We start from the raw sequence: 15,493 nt of genomic DNA on the forward strand, positions 1-15,493 counted from the left end.
TTGCCAAGTCACGTCACTTCTTCTTCAACACAGACCTCATTGGTCTCCTAATAAGAACAAGATTTCATTTAAAAGTTTCTGCTCTTCGTATATTTCCCAGAAGAGTTATTCCTTCTCTTTAAAAATCATATGTTTACAAATGACCAAATCATTAAAAAAAATTGGAGAAAACAAAAATAGGTACCTGTCACAATCTTTACCACGGAGAGGATTCTTAAACAAGGAACAGATGGGATCATAAAAGATAAAATAAGCAATTTTTAGTACATATTTTTGAATTACATGGACAACTAGAAAAAAGTAGAGAAATATTTGCATCAAAATCACTACTAAAAAGTCTGAGATCCAAATACAGGGGAAATTGACATGAACAAACATTTATTAAGTTTCTGTTACATTTCAGGTTCTGAATCAAGTGCTCAGGATATAAACACAAAATTTCAGACAGTGTCTGTCTTCCATTAGCTTAATTCTACTAGATAGATACAATATATTCACCTGTAAGTGAATCCAAGATATATGTAAAATAAATTCAGTAAAGTAGAGGAGGCCCTAAAAAATAGGAGGATCAGGACAGGCATCTGCAGGTAGCAACTGAGCTAATCTGGAAGGGATCTAGTCATCCCAAGAGATAAAATTAAGAAGAAAGAGCATTCAAGAAAGGACAGAATAGTGTCTAAAAGCAAAGAGGAAAGAGTGGGAATGTAATATAAGAGAAACAGTAAATACATAAACTTGGCCGAAATTAGAAGGAAAGTCAACCTAAAAAGGATGGACTGTCATCAGATCTGTTATTTAGGAACAGACGGATGCTGCCGGATGACTTTTTGCAGGGGGAAAAGCAGCTATGGAGTTGGGCTAGATAACCTCTAAGGCACCTTCTAACTAATAGTTTATATCCAATACTGGCAAGCTTTGGAGTTTCAATTCTTTTTCTATTCTCCCATTAAGATCATGGCATTTGTTTGTATAAGAGCATAGAGGAGAGCCTGGCCGATGATCTTAGTCCTTTTGCAAATGTGCAGCATGCTGCTGATGTAATCCTCACATGGACTTCACGCGGGGGTATTTTTCCCAGCCTGCTTACCATGTGAAGAACAACCTTTTATCTGGTTGCTAATCTCAACATGAGAATCCTTACAAAAGACACTAATGAAATGATTTGGTTCTCTTTACTCCCGAGTTAAAACCCAGAAAACAAAACAAAACATGCTTTATGCCTCTGCGTGAAGAAAAAGTCCTCAAGCCTTAATCTTCCCACCCAGACCCACCTGTGGGTTTGAATATGGGCCTCTGTTTTTTGTTTTGTTTTGGTTTGTTTGCTTCTTTGGGTTTGTTCTTTCTTGCTCTTAGGTTAAGGATCATTGGACTAGAACCAGGGGTGGAGAACCTGCAGCTTCAAGGCCACATATGGCCCTCAGTTGTGGCCCTCTGACTGAATCCAAACTTCACAGAACAAATCCCCTTAAAAGGATTTGTTCTGTAAAACTTGGACTCAGTCAAAAGGCCATACCCAAGGGCCTAGAAGGCCCATGTGGCCTTGAGGCTGCAGATTCCCTACTCCTGGACTAGACAATGATGCTGTGAGCCTCAAAAGGTCAAGAAGGCAAAAATAAGTCATCAGAGGTCTTGGAACTGATGTCCATGCTGCCAGATTTTGTGTACAGCTGAGCCTGGTGAGAAGTAAAGTCCTGAACAATCTGCTTGACCCAACCTTCCTTCCAGTTTCATGCCAACTGCAGTTTTTTAAACATTCCATCTATGCCCATTATCCAAATAATTGAAAAAAAATTAAACATCATGAAGCCAAGCTTTTCACCTTTGAGGGCATGCTATCCATACATAATACCAGCCTTTTTATTTCTCCCTAATTAAGTCTCTATTCACTCCCTTTAGTGGTTGTTTCATGCCTTCTTTTCTCTCCCAATGCTTCCCACACAACTTCCTCATCACATCTTAACTGAGGACCTCATCTCTTACCAACAATATTGAGACTATTCAGTGTGAGCTTCCTCTTCTCCTCTATGTTATAATCCCCCAAGATCATCTTCTTGTTGCCAATATCTGATGAAAAGGTATCTCTTCTACTCACCAAAGCCAACCCCTTTACACATATTTTCAATGCCACCTTTCCCATCTTCTCTAGCCAATTGCCCCCCAATCATCCTATTTCTTGATCTCTATTTTTGCTGCTAAAAAACATGACCAAGTTTCTTTGAAAATCCTCACTTGAGCTGAATTGTCTTCTTTTCTCAACCAAATTACTAAAGAAAAAAGCCATCTGTATTTATTGTGTCATGCTCATTTCTTAGTTGTCCCCTTCTGCCTTAATCACTCAACAGAACCTGCTCTCTCCAAAGTTATCACTGATTTCATAATGGCTAAATATGATGGCCTTTTCTCAGTCCTCATCCTTCATGACCCTCTGTAGCATTTAATATTGTTGACCACATTCTCCGCTTGCATACACCCATATTCTGGGTTTTTATGACACAGTTCTGTCTTGGCTTTCTTCTGACCTTTCTCTGACCCTGGAATTTCCCTTAGCTTCTGAGGTCTGCTCATTCTAGAACATTCTTCTCCCATGTTAGCCCCCTTGTTCCATTGGGGAGTTCTTTCTAGGGCCTCCATTTTGGGGACAGGCCCAGGTCAACCATGCTTTATTCTATTCCTGTATGGGCTTCTGACTCTATGGGCTTCACCACTATGATCCCTTATGGGTACCTTCTCCTCTCCCCATCTTCCAGATTCCTTTTGTATATTGTCTTCTTCCATTAGAAAGCTGGCTCTGTGATTAATGCTTCCTTTCTAAATGTTTTTTAGCCATCTATAATATGTAGCCCACCTTTTGGAGTCCATTCAAAGGGGTTTTCACCTGGAGCAAGGGAAATAGGAACAGGGTTACAAATGTGGGCAGACCCTTTCCAGTGCTTTTTAAGCTCTGAGTAGTTGTAGATTTTTAAACTGTCCACGGTGCTTTTATAAACAAGATTTGACCATTGATTGGGCATATAAGATAAGTGTGTGTAGTTGAGGATGACACTAAGGTTGCAAGCTGGTTGATTAGAAGGATGGTGGCAGCCCAGTAATAAGGAAGTTGGAAGAGGAGTGGGTTTGGTGAGAAATATGGTTTTGAACATTTTGATTTTGAAATACCTTCTGCACATCCAATTTGAAAGATCCAATGGGCAGCGGGTGATGTAGGAGTGGCAGTCAGGAGAGAGATAAGATAACAGAAGCCCTGAGAGCTCTGACGGTAACCAAGTGAGCATATAGAAAGACAAGCTAGATCCCAGGACAGAATATTGGTACATTTCCACAGTTAGTGGGTGAGGCATAGAAGATGAATCAGCAAAAGTAGACTGAAAAGGAGTGGTCAGTACCACTAGGGGGCATATAGGTCAAAGAAATAAAAGATGGGGGCAAGGATATATGTATATATGTTTGTACATATATGTATATCTGTGAATATGTGTATATACATATACAACTGGCAATTATGTTCATAAATGTGTGTGTATACATACATATATGTGTGTATATATATATATATATATATATATATATATTTGGGATCATAGCTTTAGAGTTGAAAGGGACCTCAGAAATCATCTAGTAGAACTCTTATATTTATAGTTGAGGAAATTAAGGCCCAAAGAGGTTAAATAACTTGCCCGAGGTCACATAGGCAATAAGAATCAGAAGCAAGTTATGAATCTATGTTCTTTGATTTCCGAGCCAATTTTTTCCAACTCTACAAAACCACCTCCCTTATTTTTGTAGCAAAGAGCTGGAAATGGTGGATATCTATCAATTCAGGAATAGCTGGACAAATTGTGGACTCGAAATATAACGGAATTTTAAAGTGCTTTGTATATTGGAATGTTCATATTTGTTGATTGTTAAATTCATGATAAATTAGAAAATGGAGGAAGAAAATAGGTGACTCAGGAGACACTTAATATCAGGTAAGGCTGAAAAAGGCTACCCTCCTCCTGCCTGGGATTTGTTGCCTCATGATTGGTTACCAAAGCAACTCTTGCTAAATGTCACTGTTGCTGATGGCTATGTCTCTTAGATGTCCTTATCATAGGTAACACACCTGGGAAGCAGTACAGGAGTAGGAAGAGGAAGAAACAGAGTATCCCTAAGCCATGCCCATATTTGCTACTATCTTCAATTGGCAGAACTAGAAAATACATTGAAGTCTTATGAACTCTTCATAGTACCACAGCTGTTCTTATATTCCCTTAAGATTTCTCTCTTCTGGGATGGCTAGGTGGTGCAGTGAATAGAGCACTGGCCCTGGAGTCAGGAGGACCTGAGTTCAAATCCCACCTCAGACACTTAATACTAGATGTGTGACCTTGGACAAGTCACTTAATCCCAATTGCCCTGCCTTCTACCTCCAAAAAAAAAAGATTCCTCTCTTCTAATTATCAGCAAGGGTACAAAGGTCAGCTGAAAGAGTTACTCTTTTTCTGGTAACTATGACGTTATGTCATCAATTGCTTTGCTCTCCCTGGCTATCAAGGATTGCAAAGTGCTTTATGTATCTTATCTCATTTGGTCTTCATAGCAACTGTAATTATTTGAATTTTCATTGCTGTGTGTTTTGGCAGGCATGAGAGGTGCTTGGAAGCCGTGGCCCTAAAAAATACTTAATAATAATAGATGACATTTATAAAGGGCTTTACATATTTGATCTCACACCCCAGTTAGATTGATACCACACAGATATTGTCAGCCAGGGAGAAAGAGGTAGACCAGTAAACAACACTCCAACAAAGCACTATACAGAGTCAGGGACCTTTTTGGGTTCTTTCAGCAAGCTCTGTAGAAAGCAAAAATGTGGGTCCTGGATGAAAAAAAAAATAGAAAACACTCTCTCTGCTTTCTTCCTCCTAAACCTCCTTCTTACCCCAAACTCCATTCACCTGAGTGCTCCCTGTATTTCCCATCTGATCATAGAAGTACACACCGAGAGCTGGAAGGAAGCTTATAGGTCACCTACTCCAACCCTCTCATTTTACAGAAGAGCAAACAGAGTTGGCAAAGAGAGGTTCAGTAATACCCACCATCATTTCTGCCTTCTTCTGTCCTTAAATCCCTTGACTCCTTGCCTTGTCCCAGCTCATGCAGGAACCACAACCATCCTTCCAAGTCATCATCTGAAAGCTCAGAATCATCCTTGACTCTTCATTCTCCTTCACCACCACCCACTTATCAATTAGATGCCAAATCCCATCTGTTAGGTAGTTTCACATAGCTTAAAATTTCTCCCTTTTTTTGTACTCACATAGTCATTATTCTTGTTCAGACCTTCATTACTTCTTACCAAGAATATTATAATAACATCTTCATTGCCCTTCCTACTTCCTATGTTTTCCTCTCCAATTCAACCTCTCTACACAATTGCCCAAATCATCTGCCAAAAGCACAGGTATACCCATGTCCCTCTTCTGCTCAAGAATAGTATTAGTGTCTCCCTTCTGCTGTTAGAATGAAACACAAAATTCTTAGTTTAGAATTTAAAGTACTTTGCTACTTGGCTCCAGACTATCTTTCAGATTTATCTTACAATATTCCCCTTCCCATACTCTATATTCCAGCTCCGCTGGCCTGTTTGCTATTCTTTAAAATCAGTGTTTCATCTCCCATTTTGTGCTTCCATGCCTTTTGGAAATCTGTCTCCCATGCATACAATGTATTCCCTCTTTACCTCTGCCTCTTCGCATTATTAGCTTCCTTCAAGGATCAGCTAAGATTCTGAGAGAGGCAGACAGATAGGTGGATAGAAAGACAGATAGAAACAGAGAAAGACTGAAAGAGACAGAGAAAAAAACGCTACAGAAAGCAATAAGCAGAGTCAATCCATTGTGGGTACTTGCAGCAAGTTCTAAAGAGATGACAAAAGAGAGATGTAAGCCTTTCCTAAATCTCCTAGCTGTTAGTATTCTTTCTATCCTCAAATAATTTTATATTCACTTATCTGGGTAAATATTATATCCTCTAAGTAAAATGTAAATTAATGGAGGGCAGACCCTGTGTTTTAGGGGGCTTTGCTACTCTGATCTCTCATCTCAGATCTCTGAAAGCGTAATTTCTCTTGGTGACACTACATAACTTTTTTTTTTTCCTTTTTGATCCATACCTGCGACTTCATTTTCTAGTGTGGAAACTCCCTCTACTGGTGCAGATTAACAGCTCATTTATAACTTAGAGTTAGAGAGTTGCTCAGGGACACTAGCAGGCTGATGAGCCCATGAACATACAGCCAAGTGTCAGAAGCAGGACTTAGAATCACAGGATCATAGACTTTGAGTTGAAAAAGACTTTAGAAGTCATGTTGTTGACCCCTCTCATTTTTATAGATGAAGAAACTGAAGCTAGCAAGGTTAAATGATTTGCCAGAGGCCGTACAGCTAGCAAGCCAAAGCTAGAATGCAACACTGACTTCAAAACCAAAGGTCTCTATTTTATCATACTTCTTTCTACCCCAAGGCCAGCCCTCTATCTACTGTACCATAATATCCCTCATCATTTCATTATAAATTCTAGCAACACCTTGGGACCTTCTCACTCACATGCTCACTCCTTCTACCCACCTCCCAAAAGCTATCCCAGTTTAGCCACTTAAAACCAAAGCCTATGAGCTTTTATTCATGTGTTTACTTTTACTAACTCAACTAGAGGGCACATTAGTTAAAAGCAACAAACATTTAATCAATAATGCAAAATAAGTGACATGAAAGTTTTGAACACGCACCCATGCACACCAGAGGAGAAAAGGTCAATTTAGGGGGAATATGAGACCAGTAAACAAATGCAATTTTGGCTTATTATTTATTAAGTGCTTACTATGTGCCAGGAACTGTGTTAAGGGCTGAGAATACAAAGAAAGGCGAAAAAATAGCCCTTGTTCCCAAGGAGTTCACACTCTAATGGAGGCAACAACATGTAAGCAACTATGAAAAACAAGATATATACAGGATAAATTGATATTCAACAGAGGAAAGGCACTAACATTAAGGGGAATTAGGAAAGGATTCTTGTAGAAGGTAAGATAGTTGGAACTTGAAGGAAGTAAGAGAAGCCAGGAGGGGAAGAGAAGGAAGCAGAGAAGCCTAGGAGAACAGCTAGTGAAAATGCACAGATGAAGAGTCTTATGGGAAGCAAGGAAGCCAGTGCCACCAGAGCGTGTAGAACGGAGTAGGTATAAGTTATGAAGGGCTTTAAAAACCAAACAGCGGATGTTATATTTGATCATGGAGGTAATAGAGTGGCAATTGGAGTTTATTGAGCCAGATGATGTGGTCAGACTTGTTCTTAAGGAAGATCACTTTGACAGTAAGCGGAAGATGGCCTGGAACAGTGAGATACTTGAGGCAGGAAGACCAATGGGATGTCCAGGAATGAGGTGGTAAGGACCTGTCCCAGGGTGGTGGCAATTTCAGAGAAGAGACCAGGTATAAACAAGAGGAAAATTGAGCTTGGCAACTCACTGATTGTGTAGGGGGTGTGAGCATGAGAAGTTGAGGATAACACCTAGGTTGCAAGTCTGGGTGACTGGGAGGAAAGTGGTACCCTTGAAAGTCACTAGGAAGTTAGGAAGAGGGGAAGGTCTTGGAGGGGGTAAAGATAATTAATTCAGTTTTGAATATGCTGAGTTTGAATTGTCTAGGAGTCATCTAGTTTGAGACATTCAATAAGTAGCTAGAGTTGTGAGACTAGAGGTCAGAAGATAGTTTATTTGTGTGGGGATAATAATTGGACCCATAGGAGCTGTTAAGATCACAAAGTTAAATAGTATAGAGAGAAGAAAGAACAGGGGCCAGGACAGAGCCTTGGGGGACAGCCAAACAAATTGGGGAAGACCCAGCAAAAGAGACTGAGAAAGAGTAATCAAACAACAGGAAAAACAGGAGAGAGCAATGTGATGAAAACCTAGAGAAGAGAGAATCAAGATAATGGTGACTGACGGTGTCAAAGGCTGCAGAGATGTCAAGAAGGATGAAGATTCGGCAAAAGCCATTAGATTCTGCAGTTAGAGATCATTTCCAATGATGTCACCACACTGTCCTATGATGCTTGTATCTGCTGACTCTCTTGCTTTTTAAAAGCTGTTTTCTACCAGGAATCCCTACAGCTGCACCTGCTCTCTGCTGCCATCTTCTGTTCTTCACTTGGCGTGGGGCGACTGCTAGAGTCTTGGTTCCGAAAAGCTCAGGATTTGAGAAGTTTTGAGATAAAGACCCCAGGGGGCCTCATCTAGGCAGCTAGCTAGTGAAGGCCCTGAGCTGCTTAAGACAATCTTTTGAGCTCATTTTTTTCTTGATGTTGCTCCACCTTTTTTGGATTAAATTCTTATTTGAATTAGAGTGAGATTATTTTCCACCCTCATGCTTTTTCTCAATTCTCATCTTTTTTGATCCCTCTGGAACAGCTGACACTGTTGGCCACCCTCTCCTTCTAGATACTCTCTCTTCATTGTCCTACTCCCTACCTGGCTACTCCCCAGGTCATCACCCATGTCCCCCTTCCATCAATGGGTCCACTCCCAAGGCTCAGTCTTGTGCTCTTTTCTCTTTACAAGCTCTCTTTACAAGCTCCCTCATCAACTCCCATGGGCCCAACAATCATCTCTGTGCAGAGAGGTCCCCACATCTAGCCCTTGTTTCTCTCTTGAGTTCCCAGTTTTGTATCACCAGTTGCCTATTGGACATTTCCAATTGTGTTTACCATAGGCATCTCATACTCAAAATATCCCCAAGAGAGCTCATTACCCTTTCTTCCACACATCCAGCCCCCTTTCCCGAAGTCCTGATTTCTCTGGAGGGTACTGCGTATCTCCAGTCACACAAGTTCATAACCTCAGAGTCATCCTTGGTCCCTCATCTCCACAGCCAATCAGTTGTTCAATTTCATCACTTGAGCCTCCATGACATCTCTCATCTGACTCTCTCTCTTTCCTCTCACATAGCCCTTACTTTATTTCAGGCTCTCATCTGGTCTATTGCAACGGCAAGTAGCAACAAACAGGTAGTTACGTGGTATAGTGGGTAGAGTGCTGACCCCAGTATCACAGAGACCTGAGATCCAATCCAGCCTTAGACTCCTGTGAGTCCTGTGACAAGTCACTTAACCTCTGCTTCCTCAATTATAAAATGGGGAGAATACCAGCCTTGCTGTGAAGATCCAATCCGATAGTATTTATAAAGAGCTTAGCCTAGTGTCTGGCATGAAGTAGGTCCTATACAAATATTTATTCCCTTTCATTTCTCAGGAAGGCAAGTTTGGCTGTATAGCAGAGTGCAGGAAGGGGTGTGATAAGATAAAGCCGGAAAGGCAGGTTGGGGCCCCATTGTGAAGAATTGTAAATGACAAACAGAGGAGTTTAAGTTTGGCCCTACAGACAATAAATAGGGAGCCACTGAGGTGTCATGAGTAGAAGGATGTGGTTTGGAGAAGTGAAAGACTTGAAGCAGGGTGGCCAATTAGGAATCTGTTTGAATGATCTGGATGAGTTTGAGTGTGTGTGTGTGGGGGGGGGGAGGGTGGCATGGTTAGCTTTATACTTAAGGAAAAATCATTTTAGCACTGTGTGGAGGATAGTTTGGATTAAGGAAAGGTTTGAGGTGGGGAGACCAAATAGACTAATCACAACTGAACAGGTGAGGTGATGTTAGGGTGGTAGCTATGTGTAAAATGAATGAAGCATTTATTAAGTTCTTTGTACAAAGCCGTATGGATACAAATAGAAAAGTATAACAGTTCCTGCTTTCAGGGAGGTTGCTGAAGGGCAGGGTGGAAGCTGTGGGAATAGGGAGAAGGAGAGAGATTTAAGAGATATTGTGGAAGGAGACTGAAGACAGAGCTGCTGATTGCCTAGGCAAATGAGTGAGCATGAAGAATTGAAGATGATGTTGAAGTTGCAAACCTGTGTAACTGGAGGTGATGGGGGGGGGTGTCAATAGGTTATACAGGGACTCTGATCAATATCTCTGACCAGAATCCCTGCGATTCAGTCTGGAAAGAATTCAGCCCAAGCCAACTTGGAGTCAGGAGTGTAAAAGTTTATTGTATACTTTACAGCAGGCAGGGGTCCTCAGGGGACCTGCAAACTTAAAGAAGACATAGGCATAGTTTTAAGGAGTTTAGGTTGTAAATTAAATGTCAATTATGCTAACTAGGTGAGAAAGGGTGGGATTAGGGAGGAGTTAAGGAGTGGTCAGTGCTTAAAGGAACATGCACTTTTAATGTCAACTTCGAAGGCATATTGCCCATAATTCACTACTGGGAAATAGCCCAAGGGCGGGGGGGGGGGGGCTCCCTGGAGGTGTGGTTTTAGACCTGAAACGTCACAGTCAGCTTTCGGTCAAGGGCTCACTGAGAAGTGCCTAGTCTGCCACCCATCAGTGTCATGTTTGACAAGACGGATGTTGGGAACCAAGGCTAATGGAGACTCGGTGTATGGATAATTGGCTAAGGAGTTAACCTACAGATAGTGCTTTGAAGGCTTCATGGGGGCAGCTGACCATTACTAATAGCATTTGCCTAAGCTAAAATGTTTATAGATGGTTTAGTGAAGGATTCATAGGTGTAGCTTGTTATTGTTCCAAGCAGTGATAAACAATTCATGAGTTGTTGCTGGGCAGAGGGCTGGCAGGGGGAAGGGGCGGAGTGGTGATGTCCTCAGAAATAGGTATGTTTAAAAGAGGGATGGGTCTGCAAATCATCCATGACTGTCCATCCTGTGTGACTCACTCTGTTCCCTCCAAACAAAAGGCTGGGGTGGGGTTCTCGCTCACAGGCTACAGCTCCAGCTCTCAGGGCCAGCTGAGGGGCAGGGGCATAACAACAAGTACAAGGGGGGAGGAAAGAGAAGCTACCCTGTCCAGGGTGTCCAGATACTGATGCTTGGCATAGAAGGGGGAGAGTTTGGATGTTTGTGTATTGTTTGGAGACACATAATAATGAGCTACAGAAATTCTTGCTTTAGGTAATTTCACACTATACAGATTCAACTCCCTGGTGTGTAGACCCTGATCCAGCCAGGGCTCTGGTTCCAACTCCTGGCAGGGGCCCTAGCATTGCTGCCTTGTGCCAGGGGTCCTTTGTTCCAGACGCTGAAGTGGCTCAGATTTAGGGGACGGGGGAAAGGTCAGGCACTGAAGCTGTTCTGGCTGTAGGGCACAAGTCTACTGAGGGGGTGGGACCACAAAGGTCCCCTGATAGGAGGGTGAGGTCTGTGGAAGGGTCCATTTACATTAAGAGGGAACTGTCTGTAATAGGAACCCCCCCCCTTTTTTCCCTTTGCAATATGTCTTTCAATCATTCATACATTGTCAACCCTCCATCCTGATTCTGGGTTATTCCTGTCATCTACCTTCTCTGCTCTTACCCTTACCTTGGGACAATTAAAACACTCAATTTTGGAGCTACCCCAAGCCCCAACCAAACCATACTTCCCATTCCATACAGCTGTCTACCTTGGCCATTTTACCATCTGTCCTGAGACTAACCCACTTCTGTTCACCTGGAACTACATCTCCAGACTAGATTTCTAGAATGTCTTAGGGGAGCTAATTTACTGAGTTTTGGAACTGTCACCATAGGGCTGAGTACTAACTCTACTGGTGAGTACAAACTCCCCTAGTCCATCATATTTACCTGGCCCCCAACCAGACGATGTTTCACATCCCATCCACCTGCAACATTTCAGCAGCTGGCCTGTAGTCTTATTGCCCCTCCCCTAATCAGCTAACATTCCACTTTGGCAGCAAATCAAATGGAAAGATCCCATGATCCTTCAAATGTAGCAACAAAGCCGATGGTAATACTTCTTCATTAATGAGGGGAGATTTTGTAGAGAGAGAAACAAGATATTGCAATTGATTAGATCTATTTGGTAAGAGTGGAGAGTTGAGGATGACACTAAGGCTTTGAACCAGGGTCATTGGAAGGATGGTACTCCCTTGGACAGTATTAGGGGAGTTCAGAAGAGGGGTGGGCTTTTGGGAAAAGATAATGAGTTTTGTTTTGAACCTTCTGAGTTTGAGATACTTATAGCATATCTAATTCAAAGTGACTGATTTTATGGTAAACAGGAAAGATATTCTTTTAGTGGTTTTTACTTAATAAAAGTGCTGGCATTAGTTATTAGTAGACTGCTCAGGGGTAGAAGAGGAGAATTTTTTAGATTAGAAAGAGATTTCAAAGTATATAGGAGTCACTTGTATCATATGAGAAAAGGATGTAGTCACTGGGCACAGAGTTCCCAGTTCTCAAAGGAACCTGACTTGTAGATGTCTTTAGTTTCAGTTAAGTAAGCCACCCTTCCCTGCCAGTAAAATTCTACAGATCCAAAGGCATAAATAGGGAAAAGACTGATCCTGTGATTTCACTGACATAGGCAACTCAGGATGAGGAGACTGTCTCTACCAATGCAGGTGGATGCATCCCCTGTAAATTATAATCTTGCTTAGAGCAGGCTTCTTGAACTTTTTTCCACTAGCGACTCCTTTTCACTTTTAGGCAGTGTTTGATGGCATGCATAGCACAAAGTGCACATGCTTAGTGTTCAGAACCAAGGCTGCAGTGAAGTTGCAGGATATAATATGGGCAAAAGCTGCCAGAAACATCTCAGATTCATTATGTGTTTGATTTTGTATTAATTTTTGATTGTTGCATGTTCAGAAACCTTTTACTATTGCCAAATTTTTCAGGACCCTATATGGGATCTCCATCCACAGTTTTAAGAAATGTTGGCCTAGAGCACTAGGAAGTCAGTGATTTGCCTGGGTTCTCTCTCTCTCTCCCTCCGTCTCTCTGTCTGTCTGTCTCTCTCTCCACCTACCTACCTATCTATCATCTATCATCTATATCAGCCTAGAGCTCCAAGCTCTCTGTCCATTATCTCAAGGTGTTCCTGTTTTAAGAATCTTTTTCTTTGAATGTCAGTGATAAAAGTTCCTAGTCTCAGTTTAGATTAGTATGTTGAAAAGTGGCCTCCAGCAAGAGACACAGATATTCCTGCTATTAACAAAGTCTTTATCTATAGATCAACAATCATTTCCTACTTGTCTACAATACCTCAAGCTCCATGCTACGATAGCAATGATAGCTTGCATTTACATTGAGTTTTAAGGTTTACAAATTGCTTTACATATGTAATACTTGATTGAGTGATTATCAGTAAAATTTTTATTCGACATCTACCATGGGTCAGGTATTGTGCTAAGAAGTAGGGTGCAAGCACAAAGTGTGAAACAATCCCTACCTGCAATGAGCATTTGTTCTAAGGAGGGAAGTTAATAAATGCACCTAGAGTATCGTGTGTGTGCATATATATGCATACGTACACATAGCATAATACAAATGTGTACAAAGTAGTTAAATACAAGGTCTTTGGAGACGGGGTCCTGACATTGTGGGCTAATAATGGGAAGGACAAGAAAGGTTTCAAGCAAAAGACATTGTCTGAGCTACTTTTTAGAGGAAGAAGGTGCCCTGAGAGGTGAAAGAAAAGCGGGAGCGCATCAATAATTCAGGCTGGCAGCGTTTGGATGGAACGTGGAGGTTCCCAGAGCCCTTTAGGCACGCTGTGTGTTCGGCGCTCGCAGCAGCCCGGTTACTGTTCCAACTCTCCCCGGCCCCGGCCTGGGTTTTCTTGGCAGAGGCACTACAGCAAAAGCTTTGCCTTTCCCTTCTCCAGCTCACTGTGCAAATGAGAACACCGAGGCAAACCGGGTTAAGTGACTTGCCCAGGGTCCCACGGCTAGTCACCGTCTGGCTGGACTTGAACTTGGGCCGCCCGGACTCTAGGGCCTGTGCCACCTGGCGGTCCTGAACTTGGCTGTTGCTGCACCCATGCACAAATAAAGAAATGAAGCCTGAGACGTTAAGTCATTCTTGTCCGGGTCTGCCAGCCAGTGCGTGCCCAGGAAGCACTGAATTTGGCCTTCCTGACGTGCTGAGTACAAGCGCTTGGTCCCAGGGCCTGGGCAGCGAAAGCCCTTCAGCCCAAGCCAAGGGCAGGGGACTCGCCCGCCTCCCGATCAGCTGGAACATTGAAGCGGAAAAGGCACCGAACCCGAAGGCAGTGCTCTACGCATGCGCGGCCTAACATCCGGTGGGCGGGGAGTTTGAGGGCAAGGACGTACCCAGCGCAGGGAGCGGAAGAGGGCGGTGCGGAAATGACGCATAGAGGGCGGGCGCGTTCCCGCGACGGGCGGCAGGCCGCGCGTACTCGAGCGCGGGGCGGGGCGGGGAGGAGGGGGTGAGAGGAGCCGGCGTGAAGTCCCTGTCCCGCGCAGTGGCTGCTGGGTGCTCCCACGCCTCTTCCCGCCCCCCGCCTCCCTCCCTGGCCGCCGGCCCCGCTCGCTCCGTCCCTGGCGTGACTCGGCACGTCGGGCGCGGCGAGCAGAGTCCGCCGCGGCGTCAGCGCGTCTCCGTCCCCCGCTTTCCCGGGGCGTCCTCCCTCCTCGGTCCGGAAGCCGGTGGTGCCGTGGCCTCGGTTCTCAGCAGTCCCCCCCCCCCCCCCCCCGCGACCATGGTGGGAGTGAAGGTGGTCGGGACCGACCCTGATTTCCAGCCGGAGCTGAGCGGCGCGGGCTCCAGACTCGCCGTGGTCAAGTTCACCATGAGAGGGTGAGGCCCCAGCGCGGCTTCCGGGCCTCGGGCCTCCCGCTAGGCCTCTGCCCCCCCCCCCCCCCCCCCCCCCCCCCCCCCGCCCTCGCCCCGCGCCCCCCCCTGCCGGTGGCCCGGCCTGGGCCCCTGTATGGCTGTCACCCGGGGCTGCGCTGCGCCCGACACCGCGCTCCCCTCGCCGGGCCTGCGGGAGCGGCGGGTGAGGCCCTGCAGCCCTTGCCTGGCGGTGTCGGGCCGGCTCAGGGCCTGGGCTCTGCACCCTCGGCTCTTAAACACGCGTGTTTTGTCGCTTAGTTGCGTGTGATTGGCCCCGTGGCGGTATTTGAAGCCCTCCCAGGAAGGTAGACCTAAGTCAAGTCTCAGAAGGGCCCGTGACCCACGAGGGAAGAAAGATCGGGGCGTTGGGGAGCGCGCCCACGGCTCTTTTATTTATGGCCCTTATTTGAAGCATCACGGGAAGGGTTCACTAAACTCGCAGAAGAACCCGAGGCGCGAACAACCAGAGCCGGGGAGGGCGGCGCAGTGGGGAGCGCGTTCTGGGGGGCGCGCTGTACTTAGTGACCGCGCTGTGTCAGGTCTGGGTGTTTGTGCGCCCCACCGTCCGTGCAAACAACGTGCGTCTTGTGTTTCTGGCTCCCGAGGAGCCCCCCCTAGGCTTTCCAGGATCTGCTCCGAGGGAGAGAGCGGTGGTGACACTGGGGAGAGGGGCGGTGACACCGGGGGGAGAGCGGCGGTGACACCGGGGGGAGAGAGCGGCGGTGACACCGGGGGGAGAGGGGTGGTGACACCCGGGGGAGGGCGGGGGGGGGCGGGGGGGGGGCACTGGGGTCAGGCGGGACGG

General features: G+C 44.9%; 1 protein-coding gene across 2 annotated transcripts in view; it reads left to right on the plus strand.

Annotated features, from left to right (window-relative positions):
• The first annotated feature begins 14,379 nt into the window (after positions 1–14,379).
• LOC138173266 (thioredoxin-like protein 1) overlaps positions 14,380–15,493 on the plus strand; it is a 48,788-nt gene continuing 47,674 nt past the window's right edge. Inside the window, exon 1 of one of the 2 annotated variants that reach the window (XM_069103262.1) lies at positions 14,380–14,652. In XM_069103262.1, coding sequence (XP_068959363.1) covers positions 14,555–14,652 — 98 coding nt within the window. In that variant the 5' untranslated portion in view covers positions 14,380–14,554. The remainder of the gene's footprint in view (positions 14,653–15,493) is intronic. The other variant, XM_069103253.1, reaches the window with a different exon arrangement.

This window comes from Petaurus breviceps, unplaced genomic scaffold, assembly GCF_028583685.1.
Source record: "Petaurus breviceps papuanus isolate PSGF00001 unplaced genomic scaffold, PetGlider_PUasm1.0 129, whole genome shotgun sequence".
NCBI classification, from domain to species: Eukaryota; Metazoa; Chordata; class Mammalia; order Diprotodontia; family Petauridae; genus Petaurus; species Petaurus breviceps.